The sequence below is a fragment of the Barbus barbus genome (genome assembly GCF_936440315.1).
Source record: "Barbus barbus genome assembly, chromosome: 8".
Lineage (NCBI taxonomy): Eukaryota > Metazoa > Chordata > Actinopteri > Cypriniformes > Cyprinidae > Barbus > Barbus barbus.
Genome location: NC_136736.1, coordinates 28,908,470 through 28,927,999, shown reverse-complemented (window position 1 = coordinate 28,927,999; position 19,530 = coordinate 28,908,470). Strand labels below are relative to the sequence as shown.

Here is a 19,530-nt window from a genome sequence, read left to right as displayed (position 1 = left end):
AAATCTATGTGTGTGTGTGTGTGTGTGTCTGCAAATCTAAACTTTGCAGTTATTTTCATGTCAAATTCCCGTCAAAGAGTGGCTTCAAGCTTGTCAGATTTTACCAGCAAAACAAAATTGAGTATGCATAATTATGGGCATGCATTTGTTTGGTTTCTGAACTGTTTATTCACGCTTAAATTATAATTACATGAATGTGGTTAACGACTGCTATTCTCATGTTGACATGGCATGTAAACTGTTGAAACATGGCATTTAGAAGCTCTTTGAAGGAAAATCGATTTACAACTCGGGCAAATAAAACTTAAATATGAGGCCTATGAGGTCAGTTTTTTCACGTGTCAAATATTAATGAGTTCATACTAGGATCATGAATGATTTAACCACTGAACAAGAGCAATATGTGCATTTTTTACAGTAGCGAAAAAAGCTATCCCACTATGAAAACCAATCTAAAGCCTCAATCTTTTATTCAAAATGTTTTTGAACAAGATTATATTGTCAAACATTACTGACTTTATTTAATCTCTAAGTAAATATAACAAAAAAAAAAAAGCATTTTCAATGCTACAAGTGAATTTAAGCATTAAAATATCTGATTGGCTGGCAGGTATGCATTAAAGTCTTTAATGCACAGGTAGTTCCAAGTCCAAATTTGTTATCGTGACAGAAGCTCCACAGTGCAACAGCAAGACAGCAATAGGACAGGACACAGATAATACAAGAATAACATACAAATATACATATAGGCAATGTAAAAAAAAGCAAAAACAATATATAATATAGACAATTGTGTGTGTTATATGTGCAAATTCCAAAAAATGCTATAACTCATTCAAATAAATATGATCTTTACCACTCTATTTCATCTCTGTCTGACTTGCAGCAGGCAGAATTCTAGTGGTAACGAGCCGTAACTGATGAAAATAAGTCATTTTTACTCTTCCGGTCAAATATTGCACTGCAAAACCTCATTAACAGCTTTAACATGTTAATATTGGCAAATGACCAAGGTATAAGCGGGTGGTTATATCTTTGCGGCGGGGTGTTCTTGGCCTCCACGTCGTGCATTAAAATAATTTAATGCACAGCTAGCCATGCATTATCCCTTACATAATGTAAAGTATAAAAAAAAACCTTAAAAATAAAATGGCTTGATATTTAGTTTAGATTACACCTATTCAATTGTTACTGTTTTTTTTATTTTTTTTATTTAAAGTGACTTTAAGTGAGTGTTAGATGACGGCAAATAAAATTGAAATATAAAAATAGGGAAAATTAGCATGCACAATTAAATATTATTATTAAAAAATTAATTATTGATCAATACCAATAAACCCAAATGCACTCTTACGCAAGTCTTTACAAACATTAACAATGAAACAACAATTTCTACTGGACCAGTATGTGCTTTGGCTTCTGGTTTAGAAAAGCTAAATTACTAAAAAAAGACACCGTTTTCTGACCACAGTTTCTTGCCTACCCAGAATGCCCTTCAAAGAACACAAATTTAATTTCATAAGCAATAAGTCTACGATGAGTCCACGCTAACATGACGTTAAGATGATACTCCATATGCCCTCAATCAATACAAACTGGTTTATCTGCAGGAGTCGCCCGCAACTAGAATTAACAGCTGGACTGAAGTTTGCCTCAGATTCAGTTACTGTATTGAGTCACTGCAAAACCTGATAATGCAGTAAACCAAAAGTGCTTTGAAGAAAAATATATACCCGTAACATTTGCTTGACTCTCTTCACGGTCACACTGAGAGGATAACAAGGTTTCATTATATAAAGAAAATGGACAATTAGAGGACAAAATCTGTTCTAAACCACTAACCCTAAGTATTAAACTTGGGAGATTAACTCGCCCTGCACCATTTGTCCAAGAGACATGAACATTATCTCATATAGTGTGGCTCGATGAGAGATGTGCCATTACTTTTCTAGGTTTTTGGTCTGGCAAACAATAACAAAAAAGTCCTACAGACATTGACGAACCCAAATCAGAATATCAAAGCAACCTTATAGCTATTCACTACACAGTATATCACAGCTTATTATAACCACTCTGCACAGTAATATTAAACACAAACACGGTTCTCCGTAAAAGTAACAGATCAGATAAACTCATGCAAAATGCACTTAATAGGATTAAAAAAAAAATTATTTTTGTGTCCCCTGTGAGTATTTTCATGATTTACATTGACTGATGAAAGTAATGAAAGAAAAGCTCAGAACAGTATTAACATCAACTCTAATTAAAAACTTTACTCACATCTGCTGAAACTATTAGCCACGGTTAAATATGAAACTAATGAACAGAGAGACAGCAGTTGTCGCCGAAGTTTTACTTCAAGGCTCATTGATCTGAATTCAACTATGAAAAAAAAGTTTTTAAACGCTTTGAACAGTCATTTGTTTCTATGTTTTATAAAGCATTTCATGCATATTTCTTTGTCTGTTAATGCTCAGCACTCAATGCCAACATGCTTTGCTTAAAATAACAATCAATGTGTCACAACTGACAGATTACAACACATTAGAAAAGAGCATAAAATGTTATTGGAGTGTTTGTGTGTTCGAATGGTAACGAGTGTGTGTGAGATTGTCTGTATGTAACTCAAGGTTAACAAATATTGACAGTGAATTATCTTCAGCAGAAGGGTCGCAGGTGGCTTCAACAGGCCTAATTTCACAGGCAAAGAGAGAAAACACACACACACACACACACACACACTCATATGATAGCAAGCTGCTAAAAATCTGAATTGAATGCTATATTAAAAGCACTGCTATACTACATAAATATAGTAATTTCTAAGTCAAGTACAAGAATTTGTCTCAAGTTAATGGATTAGACAAGCCCTCATTCATTTAACTGCTATTAAGTTCCTTCGTTCAAGTCAACAGTTCTGGGATCTGATTCTCTCAAGGTAATATAATTACACGCCTGCTCTTGTAGTTATTAATTTCCTGAAGAGGTGATTAGCAATTAGTTTCATTTAGGCAATTGAAAAGTCAGTGTGCTCTTTATACATGTACTCTTCAATGAACGTTCTCAACTTTATGAGGGTGAAAGTGCCACGAAAAATCTATTTGTCTACTTGTGAAAATCTACATTAATGTTAAAATTTGGGACACTTTCCAAATGTCATTTAATAGTACTGAAGAGTGGGATGAACTATGCAGACAAAATATTCCAGGATCCTTGCTATTAACTGAATATATAGGAACCTTTATACATAATTTATGTTACAAATAAAAATATGCACAAATGATCAAAAATATTTAACAATTCCATTACAAAAGGTGTTATTTTAAAACACAATATAGACATTTTATTAAATTAGATAGAAAAGCGTTCAATATTCAGTACATTTACATTTGATTACAGTTTTTTTTTCATGCCTCCAGTGGTATAAAACAACTGAAGTGAAATACCGAAGCCAGCAATCATCGGGGATGCAAGCAAGTTGGCATTAACATATGCTTCCTCAATCAGTATTTCAACAGTGGTGAAAACTATTACAGATACATCTTTCATAGGCACGACGACAAAAAAACTAACTACTGAAGCACTGAAAATCCAGTTAATCCCACATTATCGGCCCCATTTTGGCACCCTGTTTTGCATGTAATAACATCTGGAAGTACTGCTATATGATCATGCAAAAACGGATTGCATTTCTGTCTCGGTTCTCCAGGTTGTTAGAAGTAATTTTTTTTTTTCAGAGAGCCGCAAAGCGCAGACTAATTTGCATATTCTTAACGTTTGGAGTAATGTCACACATTTTTCTGTATGGAATGTACCTCTGCACTTCTACTTCTTAGACGGACAGTCTGATAGATAGACACTTTATTCATTCCCAAGGGGACATTCAGTACACCCAGGCAAACTGTGACAAAGAGAAGGACACCAGATATTGAGTCGCATATTCATTGCCATCATTTAAAGCATGAGTGCAAAAGCTGAGTCATCACAGAGTTTGATGAAAAGTGCTTATGTGAACATCATATCAATTATTGATGTCATGACACACCCGCTAGCTTTTTTAAACTACTTTTAAACTGAACAGCTGTGGAATCTGTATTTAAGAATAAAATATAGGCTGCAGCATGCAGACACAAACTTAATTTCTTTTAACAAAATTCATCAGACCTGCACATAAATCCCATAAATGTTCTCACAATTTAAATTATTTAACAAATTATAATAATTTGGGAGTTTTATTTTTCCTGAAAATACTGATTGTGATTAATTGGCATATGTAATCAATTTTTCATCTGAATAATTAATTCTCTATTCAACTAACAAGAAGGAACCAAAACGCAGTTATTTAAACTTTTTAACAATAAACTTAAAATAATTATGCACCGATTAAAAGTTCAAAAGATATTTCAGTCTCATTAAAACTTTATTGATTACTTGAAATATTAAAGATAATTCTGTAATTCTGCATCTCATTTTCAGGTGGAAAAATTCAGTTCTGGTGAAAGCAGTGAAGTGACATACTGTCAAGTATGGTGACCCATACTCGGAATTCGTGCTCTGCATTTAACCCATCCAACGTGCACACACACAGCAGTGAACACACACACACCGTGAACACACACCCGGAGCAGTGGGCAGCCATTTATGTTGCTGCACCCGGGGAGCAGTTGGGGGTTCGGTGCCTTGCTCAAGGGCACCTCAGTCATGGTATTGAGGGTGGAGAGAGCGCTGGACATTCACTCCCTCCACTTACAATGCCTACCGGCCCGAGACTCGAACCCACAACCTTTGGATTATGAGTCCGACTCTCTAACCATTAGGCCACGACTTCCCACAATAAGCAAAACTCATAAAGAGCATAAGACACATATATACAAACATACATATAATACACTGATTACAAAGTGTTTTAGTGTCAAAACAGAAATCCTGTAATAAATGTGTGGTGTATCTGTCACTATTAAATTAAACTTTAAAATATTTTCCACCAAAAATGGTGGCAGGGCCAGTGCCTGACCCTTGATTCCCTTGAGCCAAGCAATGATGCAAGATAACTGGACAACAAATAAACCTGCTGTATCAGAGTCTGAGTTTTAGAACACATTTTAGCAAATTACTTAGCAAATTAATGTGTTTGCATAAAGATTCTGAAGCATTTTTGATGCAACGGTCAGAAATTGTTTTATATATACACAGAATAAAATTTATAGCAACTGGATAAGTTGTCACATCTGCCGTATTTGGTGGCGACAGCTTTGTTAAATACAATGGGTGCCATCAAGTTGTGTTAAACCAACTGTTATTCTACCCTACAACCACTTTTATAAAGTGAGAACACACAATAGTTCCAGATTGGAAACCGGCTTTGGCACCAAACTGTTGAAATGACACTAGAGAGGATTAATTGAGATTGAACGCACTGAAGTGTTGCAGACATGATCTAATGTTAGAAGCTGACAGTTAAGGGATTGACTATTTGACTGTGTTAAAAACAGCAAATATCTAATCTCTCATTTAACACTGAACAAATGTTTTTGCTTTTTAACATTTAGGAACCCATGTAAATGTGTTGTCAAATTTTAGAAGAGCTGAAAGCTACACAAACGCAAAACAAGGAAGATATTCAATGACTTTGACAGATTTCCAAAAGAATGTTGAGGACAAGGAGTCATATTTTGACAAATAAGAGGAGAAAAAAAGGCTCTCTCATTATCTTTCCTCCTTCTCAGACAGAAACGGAGAAGAATTTCAAAGCCGTTCTTTGACTCTTTGGGAATCAAATCATAATATAACTAAAGCATTGCTCTAGTGCACTTGTCTAACATTTGGTGGGGGGGGGGGGGGGGGGGGGGATTTCACTCATTTATCTTCAAGTGCCCATTCTTTAAAAAAAAATCCAGTGGCGATTATATTGAGAAAAAGAGAATAATAAACCATCTTTCCTAAACACAGTGCACATAATGCTTTTTTTTGTGAAGACTATGGCATATTCTCAAGGGTCTTTAGAGTTTCTGTAATATTGTGCCCACTTAATTGGCCATTACAGTTTGCCAAACAAATTACTACAACTTCTTCACTACATAGTTTTTTCCTTGACTGGTCACAACTGAAAAGCTATTAGTGAGTGCTCTCTAGTAAGCAAACACAACTAGTTTGCAAATGGAAGTTTGCATAAGCAAAACAAAAGTGCCTTAAACTTGACGTGTATAATTTGTGCGTCAGTAGTAACAAAGAGCCACAGTGTTTACATTCTTCAGGGAAATCAGCATAAAAATGTCTTGTTTCGTCACATTAAACTGGTATATAAGTAGTATTTTACACCAATTTAACATCTACAAAACTGACACATCAACTTTAATAAAAGTGCTTAAATGACTCATTGTGTTTCAGTTGTGTGCTGGCTTTTGCATCATGAAAAAATAAAAAGATATTTCGTTACTCTAACCTTACAGATTTTTTCTTGTCTTTTTCACATACCATTTCTTTTCACTTTTCAGTCAGTTTAACACTCAAGCACATGCAGTTCAATACACATTCACACAGAGAGAACTACTGGAGCGCTTCAGATGAGTCAACTTGTGCTGGACTGTAGACACTTCAGTTCCTTCAGACATTCAAATCCACTATTTTAAATACTTTTAGTTTTTAAGTTCTTGATAGGGCTGCAAGACAATCAGAAGTGGCTACATACACAGAATATGAAAAAGAGCAAATTATTTCCTTAGCACATAAATAATGTGTATTATTAAATTACCCCAACACACCTAGACGCACACAGAAACGTGAGTAAATGCTTGCACTCACACAGCAATAATAACAGCAGAATGCAGACGCACTGAAGCTTTACTGCAGCTCTAATTAAACAGCCCGAGGAAAGTACCGATCAAATAACAAAAACTTGAATCCAATTATTGCAGTATGTGTGCATGTGTGTGTCTATAAGGGATTACTGAACATTTCTCCAACCCACAAAGGAAGAGCATTAATTAAGAAAGATAAATTACATTTGCAGGTACACCATTGTAAGAGCATGCGGTTTTACACTAAATATGCATCTTGCATCAGATATATTGCATTAATAACACTTGGTTTATCATATACAGGCCTGTCCAAAATAAGAACAAAGGTCTTCTCATTTGCATTAAAAGAAGGATGATTACCATCATAAATCAAGTGGATGCACATTAATGTGCAAACTGTATGGCGAAAAGCAAAACTATTGTGCACGGAACAGTATAAAAACCTAATAAACATGAAATACAAACTTTTCCCTAGTGAAATTTGATGATTATCAATACAGATTTGATACCACAGTAAAAAGTAATATACTAAACATGCTACAATTAACAATACTTCTACAGAATTTATTAGTTTATATACATTTTTGAATATTCACATTGTATAAATTAACATTAGGTGATGTATTATGAATAAACAATAGTATATTTAGGAATTAACATTAACCATCCTGCGGTGCGTTTCCTAAAAAAAGCATCGTTAGCTAACTATGGTGGTAAGTTCCATTGAACTCTATTCAATGACGGAACTTGTGACCATAGTTGCTTTTGGGAAACGCACCGCTGGGCGGTTTGACCAAAAATCTGTATCACCTTTTTTTTTTTTAGGATTCTGACAGTTTTACAGTTTATCGTGGTTTTTCCACTGACTGTGCCTCTCAATTCACTGTGCTGTCTACGTTGCTTAGCCACTTTTTCAAAAATTCATACCGTGTGCGTAATTCAAATTCAACAGCCCAAAACAGTTTTAAACTAAATATTCACTGCATTGGATCCATTCGTGAACAAGTGATGTAATGCTAAATTTCTCCAAATCTTTTCTAATAAAAGAAACAAACAGATCTTGAATGGCCCAAGGGTAAGAAAATCTTAAGCAAATTTTCATTTTTAGGTGAATTATTCCTTTAAGTGTGTTAAAATGGAATATAGCCCATGCAGAATTTTGAAGTAACATTGCCTCAAGATTTAAGAAAATATTGAAGCAAACAGTCAGTTTTAGCAATTTAGATATTAGATAATTAGATATTAGATATAATTAGATTATTTTAGCAAAAATAAACAAAAGTGCACTATAAAGTAAAGAAAAAGCACAAGGGTGTATTTCAATGCATTATGAACACTTTCATTTGATTTACTCTCAGATCCTGTGCAATCTGTCTGCAAGTTCAAGTGTTATCAATAAAAATTCAAAACACTCCAATCTTACTTAATCAACTGAAAGTATACAGTGAAGTCCCATCTCAGGGGCTGACACTCAACATACTACCGTACTTGTTACCAGAAGAAGTGTACTCACAGAAATTTCCTTGATTAAGAGTTATTCTACGTCACTGTTTTTCTCTACTTCCTGCTGTTAAAGTAAAAATGCCAATTTCCTATATTGTTGGTACGCCTTCATCTGCACCCACCTCAGCAAATGCAGTCACTGACTGAAGAGGATATGACCTCCTGTAGAGACTCAGATGCACCTGAGGCTGGAGGAGTTGCTGAGCTGGTTCAGATGAGGTTAAACACAACAGCAGTTCTTCAGATGCCTGACCTCAGCCTTGGGTTTTAAAGTCCCTTTTTCGATTTTCACGCTTCTCAGAATTGTGAGTCGAACAACAAACCACCAACTGTGGGTACGAAGCTTCAGGCTCTAACTAACACATCTTTCTTTTCTGAAAACCCCTATAGTTTTGCCAAGGCAGCCCTTCAAAGTCAATCAAAAGCTCATTGATGTTAATGTCATTGTTTTATAATTGAACAAAAACTCAGCATAAAGCCTTTGATTTCTGGTATGTTTTATCTGTAACATCTGCTCGGCCTAGACAGAACTCCTAAAATAATCAAGTGACCATAAAATCAACATTCAAACTAACTCTAAAACTACAACAGAGATTCAATAAAGTTGGTGTACTTTCAACTTTTCTTCTAGTTAGTAAATACATATCCCATGCACTCCATGACTATGTGTCCAAATGTAAACACATTTCTGTAAACCGCATGGGTCATGTAGTCACAAACATGTTTGCATATGAATTTACCTTGAACAGTAATGAATCCTCCATATGCTCGGCATACACAGAAGTGAGCCGGTACTGGTTCTCCACAGTAATGTCGATCTGGTACCCGGTGAGTACGTAACACGCAGTACGGAACTCTTGAATCTTCTTCTGGAACACTTCCTTCAAGCGCTGGTTCTTCAGTTCTGCACTTTCCATCTGCTTGCGCAAGTCTGAAGAACATGCAAATTGTATTTAGTCATAACCATTACAACATTCAATTAATATATATAAGGTCTGAACAAGAGCAGAAATTTAACAAGTTATTTAAACCATGCAATTTCAAAATTAAACGGAAAATATTCAATATTCAAAGTCAATCTGTACTAATGCCTGAATTTAAGATTTTTTTTTAATTGAAAGAACAGCCCAACAGTTCAATTTCACCTAAAAGAGTGAATTCTATCATCATTTATTCACCATTTGCACACTACATTCTATGCCTTTTAATGTCAGCTTTGGGCTACAACCAAAATTTAAGTCGCTATTAAATGATAAGTTGATTAGTTTACTTCATGAATTTGAGACTGCTTTTCTTAAATGGCACAATTAAATCTTTGAAAAGATTGAACTCACAAGAAAGGCTTGTTCATTAATCAGACATTGTTACTTTTTTCAACAACAAAATGCTGGTCCTCTAGCAATTGCATGAAAAAATTGTGAAAGTTTGTAATGACATGAAAGCGAGTAAATGACCATTTTCATTTTTGAGCAATACAACAATGTTGTACTGACAAAATATGAAAGAGACCAAAAGCAAAATGTAAAAAAAAAAAACAATCTAAAATTCACATAATGAAAGGTGAATCTCGTGGCAAAGTTGTTGGAGCACTTTTAGCTCCAACTTTTATTTTCATACAGATTGCCAGATTTGTTTTTTGACCTGGAGATTTTTGCCATTTACCGCAGTATTTCAACTTCTAATCAAAATGCACTACCAAGCTACCAAGATAATAAATTTAATAGTTGATTCTGACAAATCAAATTAGTCAAGTTAAAAAAGGCACCAATTCCATCAAGGTCTTATCTCAGTATTCATTTGAATATTTAATTAGAGAACAACGCAAAATTGACAATTTCAATTAGCCGAAACGCCACCTGTGTCTTACTGCTTCAATATAAGGCTTCTGTATGTACAACAGAGGTCTCAACAGCAGTTTAAATTCTCTTATGAGGCTTCATGAAAATTTGATTACGAACAATAAATGTTCTGCAGGAAAGAGAGATAAGTGTTCTGCTACTGTCTACTGTAATTGCACACTAGAACAGTGCAGTTAAACCGCTAAAGTTTCAGTCATCACATAACTGAATGCACTGATGTGCAGCATACTAGAAGAGTCGGCCTTTTGTTCAGTTGTCCTTTTCCTTTAACCATTCATCAGGATCACTTTTAATTATATATCATGTTAATGTCTCTTCTTTTTTGTCTCCGCTGGAAGCTTTTTAAAATCACTTTGTTCGTTTTACGTACAGAGAGTAGGATAGAAATTACATACTAAACACTCAACGCATCAACTTTAAAATGAGCTGTAATTAAAAAGTGCTGTATGTGGCCCTCATCTACATCAGTACACTCACAATTACCATGTCATGAACTTTACTGAAGCTTCACAGACTGTGTTGAGATATGATGCCCTGTCAGGAGGGGAGTAGTGTTTCCTGAGGAGGCTAGGTTCATTTGTGCTTTCCAGACTTACTTTATGATTTTAATCTCTTCTGAATTGAATAGTGTTTTTCCTCATATAACCTTGGTAAAAATGATTGAGCAAATTTTCTACCTTTTTTTTTTTTTTTTTTTTTATATACCCAGGGAAATAATTAAGAAATCTACTTTCGTATGGTTAGGGATATTTACAACAGGATATTTGGCAACCACACAAAGTTATCAAATTGTATTTATTCTAATATTCTAATATATTTCTTCAAAATGAATGCCACAGGTCTGATTATTAAAGACACTCATACATCTTTAAGGGTGGCTTAAGTGTCCAAATTCTTTCTGGAGCCACTGTTTATCCTCCGCTTGCAATGTTAGAGAAGGCATAACCAATACGATTACCTAAAGCTAGTACACAAAAGGGAAATATGGATACACAATCTTCTCAGTGTTAGTAATGGTCATACATTTAAACACATATAAACACCCTTATGCACTGAGCATGTGTTAAAAACAGGCCCCAAGTTGAATTTCAGTAATGGTAAATATTGCACACTTTGTAAGTAATTTATGAACCGTTAAACATGCCATGCAAAAAAGTTTAGTTTAGTTTCCATTTCCATTACTTGAATAGTTTCTAATCTCTGTAAAAAATGATCAATAACTAAATTAAAAGAAGATTTCCTCTATAAAAAAAGATTGTTAGCATACAAACCCAAAAAGCTGTTTATGTGCTTGAGAGAACTTGTTCTTATCATTTGTAAAGACAACAAAGCCACAAAAATCACATTTATTCACTGATTTTGAACTAGATTTGTGCAAACACATGAGCTTGTAATCAAACATTTGAGATGGGAGCGAAACGAGGTCATAAAATGAGGGAGGAACAGCGAATAGCAAAAAAGAAAAACAGCAGCAGCGGCCAATTTAAAAGCAGACCTCAGGGTGTTTGTTTACTCATGGGTCTGAGTACTAATTATACTCTTGCCTCATTCAGAACTCATTCAAACTGATGGCAAAAGAAAGAAAAAAAAAAAAGAGAAGGTGAGAGAGAGAGAGAGAGAGAGAGAGAGAGAGAGAGAGAGAGAGAGAGAGAGAGAGAGAGAGAGAGAGAGAGAGAGAGAGAAAGAAAATGAAGTAAAAAAAGTGAGTCCCAAAGAAATATGGATAGCACCCGCCACTCGAGTCCAATTAAACATTTAGCCCTGGCTCGCTCTATCTATCTATCTATCTATCTATCTATCTATCTATCTATCTATCTATCTATCTATCTATCTATCTATCTATCTATATCTAAAAACAGTGTTGGGAGTAACGCGTTACAAAAGTAATGCATTACAGTAACGGATGCCTTTTTCTGTAACGCAGTAGTGTAAGGCATTACTAATAAATTTTCAGTAATATTTTAGTCGGTACATGTTCAGTAACACTTGCGTTACAACACACTTTTAGACCAAAATTATTATTATAATTTTTTTATTTAATTTAAATTCGGGCTCCAACTTTATGTCCCTCCGGGCCAATATTCACGTCATAGTTCAGACGCGGGCCGGTGCTCGGGCCTGTCTTAGGCTTCTCCTTAGCTTTATATTTTAGACATACATCAATTATTGATGAAAAAATTGCCATGCTGGTGGAAACAACATGAGTCAGTGCTGCCGCGACTGTCAAGAGCGGCTCGACGGTGTTTAGTGTCCCGCAGCAGCAGCGAGCCGTCAGCACTGCTTAAGAGTTCTGCTTTCAAATACACGCAATAAATCAAAAGCCCCAGCAAAAGTAATTACCATGAATGTGTCCGGGGGAAATAGTAAGGATTCGCCATCTCCTCGTTAGACGTGCCTTTAGAGAGAAGTGCATCTTCACGGATAACGATTATATTAAATTGTTTTTGTTTTTATTTATTTCGTTAAGTAGTAATTTAAAGCTTTCTATAGAAATATTTATCATGTCTGTGAGGCATGTATTCGCTGACTTTCGGTTCATTTTTGTGAAGCGCTCCTGTTCAAGATAAAAGCACAACGTTTTGTTGATATTGGGAGTTACAGTTACAAATGATGTATTACTCGTACCTTTATGAGCAAACATTACGGCGTAAGTGGTTTCCATTGAAAAAAAATTGCAATTGATTGCACTGGTGCCTCCATGTCCTGTGCTTTAGCTTCCACTCTCCCCACAAACTGGATACAGCGCACATTTATCCAGGTTTAACGTTCTAGTACATTTTGTCATTTTAGAATGTTAAGTTCTACTTCTGTAGTTATTTTGGTGAAAGTAACTCAAAAGTAATACAGTAGTCATGTAACGCATTACAATTCTGAGACAGTAATATTGTAAGGTAAGGAATTACTTTTAAATAACAGTAACAAGTCATCTGTAATGTATTTCAGTTTGGAAGTAACTTGCACAACACTGTAAATAAATGTCTAAATCACCATGAGCACAGGATGTGGAATTAGGAAGATATTTTCCCCCACAATCCTTGTGTTGTCATATCCAACTCCACAGGTGGAAATCCATTTGCTATCAATCCGGTCAAATGGTCAAAATATATCAACTTGTATTTAAATATATCAAATTTGTATTTAAAGGAATAGTTCACCCAAAAATGAAAATTTTGTCATCAATTACTCACCCTCATGGCGTTCCAAACCTGTATAAGTTTCTTTCTTATGTTGAACACAAAAGATAATTTGAAGGCTGCTGATAATCAAACAGTTGTTAAGTCCCCATTGACATCCATAGCATTTCTTTCCCTATGATGGAAGTTAATGGGGACAACAACTGTTTGGTTTTTCAAAAATTCTTCAAAATATCTTCTTTTGGAACAACCTCAGGATGAGTCAATTTTTACACAATTTTCGTTCGTGGGTCAACTATCCCTTTAAGGTGCTACATGTACTATGGTATTTGTGCATTTCCTTACTAAAATTTACTTTTTGATCTGCTACTTACACATAACTTGAGACTATAAATGCTTGCTTTCACCCAGCTGAAAATCATGAAATTATTTTTCATTCTTTTGTCATCCCTGAGAATTCACCGGAAACCTGATATAAAAAGCGGGGACTGTTTATAACTTCTGGTGATGAACTGGACATTAAAAGTCAACAATGCCATTAAATACAGATAAATGGACTGTTTCTCACAATCAGAATCAAAATCAGAATTAGCTTTATTGCCAGGTATGTTTGCACATACGAGGAATTTGTTTTAGTGACAGTAGCTCTACAGTGCGACAGAATGACAGCGACAGGACACAGATCATTAAAAAAAATAAAATCATCATCATAATAATGTACAAATATACAAAATGGACAACATGCAAAATAGCTATTCTCTCCCTGACTATTAAATCACCCCACTTCACAAACACTTGTGTAAAAAGGTATTTACCCAGTATTTCCTGTGAAGGTGGGATGATGAGAGTAGTGTCATCTGTTGTCATGCCACCACCTGCCTCAATTTTCCGGAGTCGTTCCCTCAAGCGTTGACACTCCACCCTCAGCTGTTCCACCTCTTCAGTGCGCTGCTGCTTTGCGATGCTGGTGGGGTTCATTTGCAGGTGGATCACCTTTGTCTTGACAGGATCATAGCCTCCCTAATACATGGAAAAGGGTCCAAAAAAAGCATAAATTCTTAAAAAAGTATTTTTTTCATAAAGTCTTTTGATGTGATTCTTCCAAAGAAGAAAAGAGTGCAGACAATATGCTTAAACGCAAAGATATTACCATTTATTTTAAAGTCCGTGTAAAGAGAATTCTGAGAATTGTTTCTAAATACATTACACATGTTAGAAATGTATTGCTGAAACACATTACAAAGACTCTGAACTATGTAGTACTTAATTGTGGAGTTAAACCGTTTTTCACCAATTCTGTGTTCAGGATGTTTTGGGCGGGGCTAAAACGGTGGCTCGATGACGCAATGTAGCAACCGAGCGTGGCCCTGCCCCTAACACTATAATAACTGTTGAGAGGTCAAGTTCTTAGTTTGTCTTTTTGAATATCTGTGATGTTAGATATACAGATTCTAGGCAGGGACGGTTCTAGGGTGAATGGATACCTGGGTCTTAGCCTAGAGACATCAATATGTAGCAGAAAACATACAATTTAAAAACATGGAGCATTCACAATTCACATCTAGAAACGCGAGCTGTACCACTTTCTCTTCTTTCAAAGCGAACCGGAGCTTGCGCTCTCATGGTGTTTGCCGTTGCTAAGCAACCATGAGCCACGCTCGCCTTGAAGACGTGAAGGTTTCAACTCACTGCAGCGCTGACGCGCGTCTACAATTAAATTACGAACTTGCACACTCAAACATGTATGGCTGTATAAATCCAATTAAGCTACTAGAGGTAGTATCAGTAGCATCCATTCAGGTTGGAGCGGTATTTGACAGTTGAGAGAGACGGACGCTTTCCCGCGAGTGGGCGTGGTTTCAGCACCGACACGCCCCCAGCGTTTGTGAGCAGAGAGTCCTGCTTATTTTTCAAAGATTTTGATAACTTATTTTAGTTACTTGGCGGGTTTTATCATCATTCAAATTTGGCTGGGTCCTTAACACATTTTTCGGTTCTGTGACAAACTCAGAAAACATATTTTAATATCTCTTTACTAATTGTTTTGGCATGTGAAACCACTGTAATTGTTGACTGACGTAGACTTTGATCAATGAAATCAACATTGAAAAATAAATAAATTAAAAAATAAACTGAAAATAAACGAAAGAACTCTGTAAAGCAGTGGTCAGCAACAGGCGGCCCACGGGACAAAAGTGGCCCGCCAGCAATAATATCCGGCCCTCGCCCGTAGCCAGATCATTTTGATAGCGGCTGGTTCTGAAATAGATCTGTCATGACAGCTCAACAGTTACTCACAATCAGAGTATGTGAGCGGAGCGGAGCGATTTTGAATGGAGCGAGGAGCAGATTTTTTTTAAAAGTCGAAGCGTAGTGGTTTTCACTCGCTCCAAGAGCGCTCCACCACCATCATGAGTACAATTCATGCAAACGAATTCAGTCCCCCCCCCCCCCCCAAACTGGACTTTAACTTGCAATTCTGAATTTATAACTCGCAATTGCAATTTTATATCTCACAATTCTGAGGGGAAAAAAGTCAGAATTGCGAGAAAAAAAGGGGAAATTGTTGACTCTCCACTCCGCTCACATACTCTGATCGGCAGTGGCAGCTCCAGGATTTTTTTGTTGGGGGTGCTAAAAAAAAACTAATTAAATTGAGAGAAAGTAATGAAAGCCTAAACTTTTTTTTATATAAAGCAGCTTCTAAAAAGTCATATTTTACTTTTTTCCTGTGGTATTAAACTTCTCATCTGCCACTGTTATTAGTAATATACTAATGCCAACAGCCAAATATGACACTTACAAAGTAATATAATTTATGAACGAATATAGAAAAGAGAGATTAAATTCAATAAAAACTACTTTTTTTTTGTTTTGTTTTTTTACTTTTAATAATTTTGGCATGTTTAACTATTGTAATTGTTGATGAATTACTTAAATCAACATTAAAAGTAAAAGTGAATAAGACAAAATGAAAGATATATATATGGAAATAAATAAGCTCAAGAGAGAGAAATTAATAAGGTGGGCCCAATAGCTCATTTGTTTTTTTACTTTTTTCCCAATTCATAAAACTATTTCCACACGGGCACACATTGCAGGTGATAACCTCCCTGTGCTGATTTGCAGGATATCATGTGTCGATGATAGCCAGATATAAGCATAAAAAAAATTTACAATATTAAGAGGATTTAGCATTTCCAATTAATGTAGGCCCGTTACATTCGTATTATTATTAGGCCTATTATTGTTATTATTAGAGTACTTTTATTAATAAATTACATGAAATTATTGCCCCGCAATAATGTTATAGCGCATCACCGCATGATGCGCTGAGAGGATAATAAAATAGGCTATAGCTTACTCCTCATTGTTTTTAAAAAAGATTTAAAACAGGTCTATTAATTTGTACAATGAATTATAGGCCTATAATTATTATTACTAACATTATTATTATTAACACTGCAGTCAATGAAAATTCAGAGCAGCTTTATTTCATGATTTTCAAAAACGAGCTTATATACGAGCCACAAGAGAAATATTAAGGGAATAATTTAAGACAATTATATACCATTATCAGCATATGTTAGAGTAGAGTCGTCTCTCGTTGTCTCAGAGAGAATATGCGCCGTTAATGCAGCATTAGCCATCAGTTTTTATTTTTTACTTTCACTTTCTCTATAGTGACGTTCACCGGCATTACTCTTGCTCACAGTTTGCGCTTGCCCCCTCCCCAATAATATCAATTGTTTATAGGCCACATTAGGTACTTTTTTTTTAGTTAAAGAGAGTGACACCGAGAGTTAAAAAACTCATTTGGAAAATCATTGGGGGGGGGGGGGGGGGGGTTGTGCTGGGGCTAAGTAAGTTTCTGATGGGGCTATAGCCCCGTCAAGCCCCTCCCTAGCGCTGCCACTGTTGATCGGACACCGCCACACAAATGTGGCTTTTTGTTAATGACTGTCGCAGAATTTTACACAGAATAACAGCTCACTACCAGTTACAAATTACACTGTAACAGTCAGTCACAGGCAATTCTGGTTGCATTTTTCATCAATTAAAATCTGAAATTATCCTTTGACTATGTTCTGACCTGCCATCTAGTGGTGAATTATTTTTTTGGCCTGATGCCAAACTTACTTGCTGACCCCTGCTGTAAAGCATGTTTTTTTCTAAAATCCCATCTGAAAATCAGTGCCTTTGAATTGCATTTTGCTTGCACAAGTACACAAATTCAAATAAAAAAATACACTCAAAATTGACAGTGAAAATGTGAACTCCAAAAAGACGACAAATTGCTCAATAGAACTTACGAACAAAAAGATGTTAAGAGAGTCAGAAAATTTAGTAGAAATTGTATTAAAACAAGGATGAATGAGTTTGCATTTTTGAAAACTATTTAATTGTTCCAAAGAAAAGAGGGCAGACAATACACATAAACGTGAATCTAATACCATTCCTTTTAATAATTTTGGCATGTTTAACTATTGTAATTGTTGATGAATTACTTAAATCAACATTAAAGTAAAAGTGAATAAGACAAAATGAAAGAAGTTCATAGCATGCGGTTTTCTACAACCCTTAAAACACATCCAATCTGAAAATCATTTCCTTTGAATTGTATTTTGCTTTTATAAGTATCAAAATACTCTCAAAATTATGACAGTGAAACAAAATATATATGGAAATAAATAAGTTCAAGAGAGAGAAATTAATAAGGTGGGCCCAATAGTTCATTTGATAAAAATGAGCTTCATGAAAGCTAACCAGTTAACCCGAGAGGTTAAAATCAAGTCCAATTTCGCCTGAAGGCTCTTTACACAGTAAAAATACATTTATCCGAACTACCCTCCAAACAAAAGGACCAAAGAAGTGATAGTTCATCCCTGTCTGAAACGAAAGGCTTTATCTTCTGGAACGATTCTTCATTTGGGTGTAAAACTTCAGGGGTTTAAAAGCCATTACTGAGCCTACTGGTGAATTAAGGGCCCCATCAAAGAATAATGCCTCGATCTGAACATCTCATTACTGAGCAAATTACATCACCCTGAGCTGAAGACAGAGAGGCAGAGAAGAGGAATAGAGACTGAGGGGTAAGGAGCAGATGACATAACTGCAGAACAGAAGGCGATGAGAGAACAGAAACAACTAGAATTACTAAAAATGAAAGATTAAGCTTTTGTTAAAGTGTTACACGATAAATTGGGGAAGAAGGATAACACGAACAAACTCAGACATGCCACAATGATCTATACTCTTGTACAAAGTAAAATGCTTTTTCGAAAGCATTTTAATTAAACCTAATTAAAACTAAATTCAGTACAAAAAAAATTACAAATACATTTTAAAATTGCATTCAATTACTCTTACAATCAAGGATTGGAAAATTTCATTACTACTGGTATCGGCATCTGAAATGCTGGTATTGTGACAACCCCAATAGCACAGCTATGAAGTCCACATATACATCTCTGTAACCTTCAAGATGAATGTTATACAGCCTGAATCGTAAATTAATCTACAACATAAGAAAAAGACATGAAAACAATTAAAGGTAAGTCCTTGGGCCAAAAATAAACCCTCTTCAAAATGACAAGTGCTCAGTGGGTGGGTATTATTAACTGTCTGAAGTTGCTTATTTTTACTGTGACACTTGAAGCGTCATAGATAATGGATAGAAGAAGAGGCCTATAAATATTAGAGCCAAAGTCTAAGCACATTAAGAAGACTGAGTGATTGAGAGAGCAGGACGAAATGAGTGACGCAGCTCTTGAATTCCAGACTTTTCAGTTTGTTTTGGGCTGGCACCAGTGTTGAGGTCTAATGGAGCATGTCTGACTGTATTTCAGCCCACTGATCGCATCATTGAGTCAGGAAGTGAAAAGGAAGGATAAATGGATGGGAGGCCACTGATAAATATAGCAGCGCCACAAAAATGACAGAAAAGTGACGTGGCCTTACATTTTCTAATTACGTCACTGACTATAATGGTTAAATGTTGCCTATAACAGGCCAAACCAATACCTTTAAAGTGGGACAGCAGTGCAGGAATTTTCAGGTATTTACCAACACGGAAACTGAGTTATTAAATAAACCTACCATGAGAAAACCTAAACTATCTCATTTTAGATATTTTGTTCACATATTACATATATGAAGTCATTTTGGCACTGATTTTAGGCTTATTAATTTTTATGAATAATACAAATAATGAATCATGTCTTTTGATATGTTTTC

General features: G+C 35.4%; 1 protein-coding gene across 1 annotated transcript in view; it reads right to left on the bottom strand.

Annotated features, from left to right (window-relative positions):
- The window catches only part of LOC306873442 (mitotic spindle assembly checkpoint protein MAD1-like), a 76,014-nt gene that overhangs the window by 17,451 nt on the left and 39,033 nt on the right, over positions 1 to 19,530 (bottom strand). The window contains exons 16-17 of the mRNA XM_079422730.1: positions 14,109 to 14,313; positions 9,041 to 9,231 (exon numbers count right to left, since the gene is read on the bottom strand). Coding sequence (XP_079278856.1) covers positions 9,041 to 9,231; positions 14,109 to 14,313 — 396 coding nt within the window. The remainder of the gene's footprint in view (positions 1 to 9,040; positions 9,232 to 14,108; positions 14,314 to 19,530) is intronic.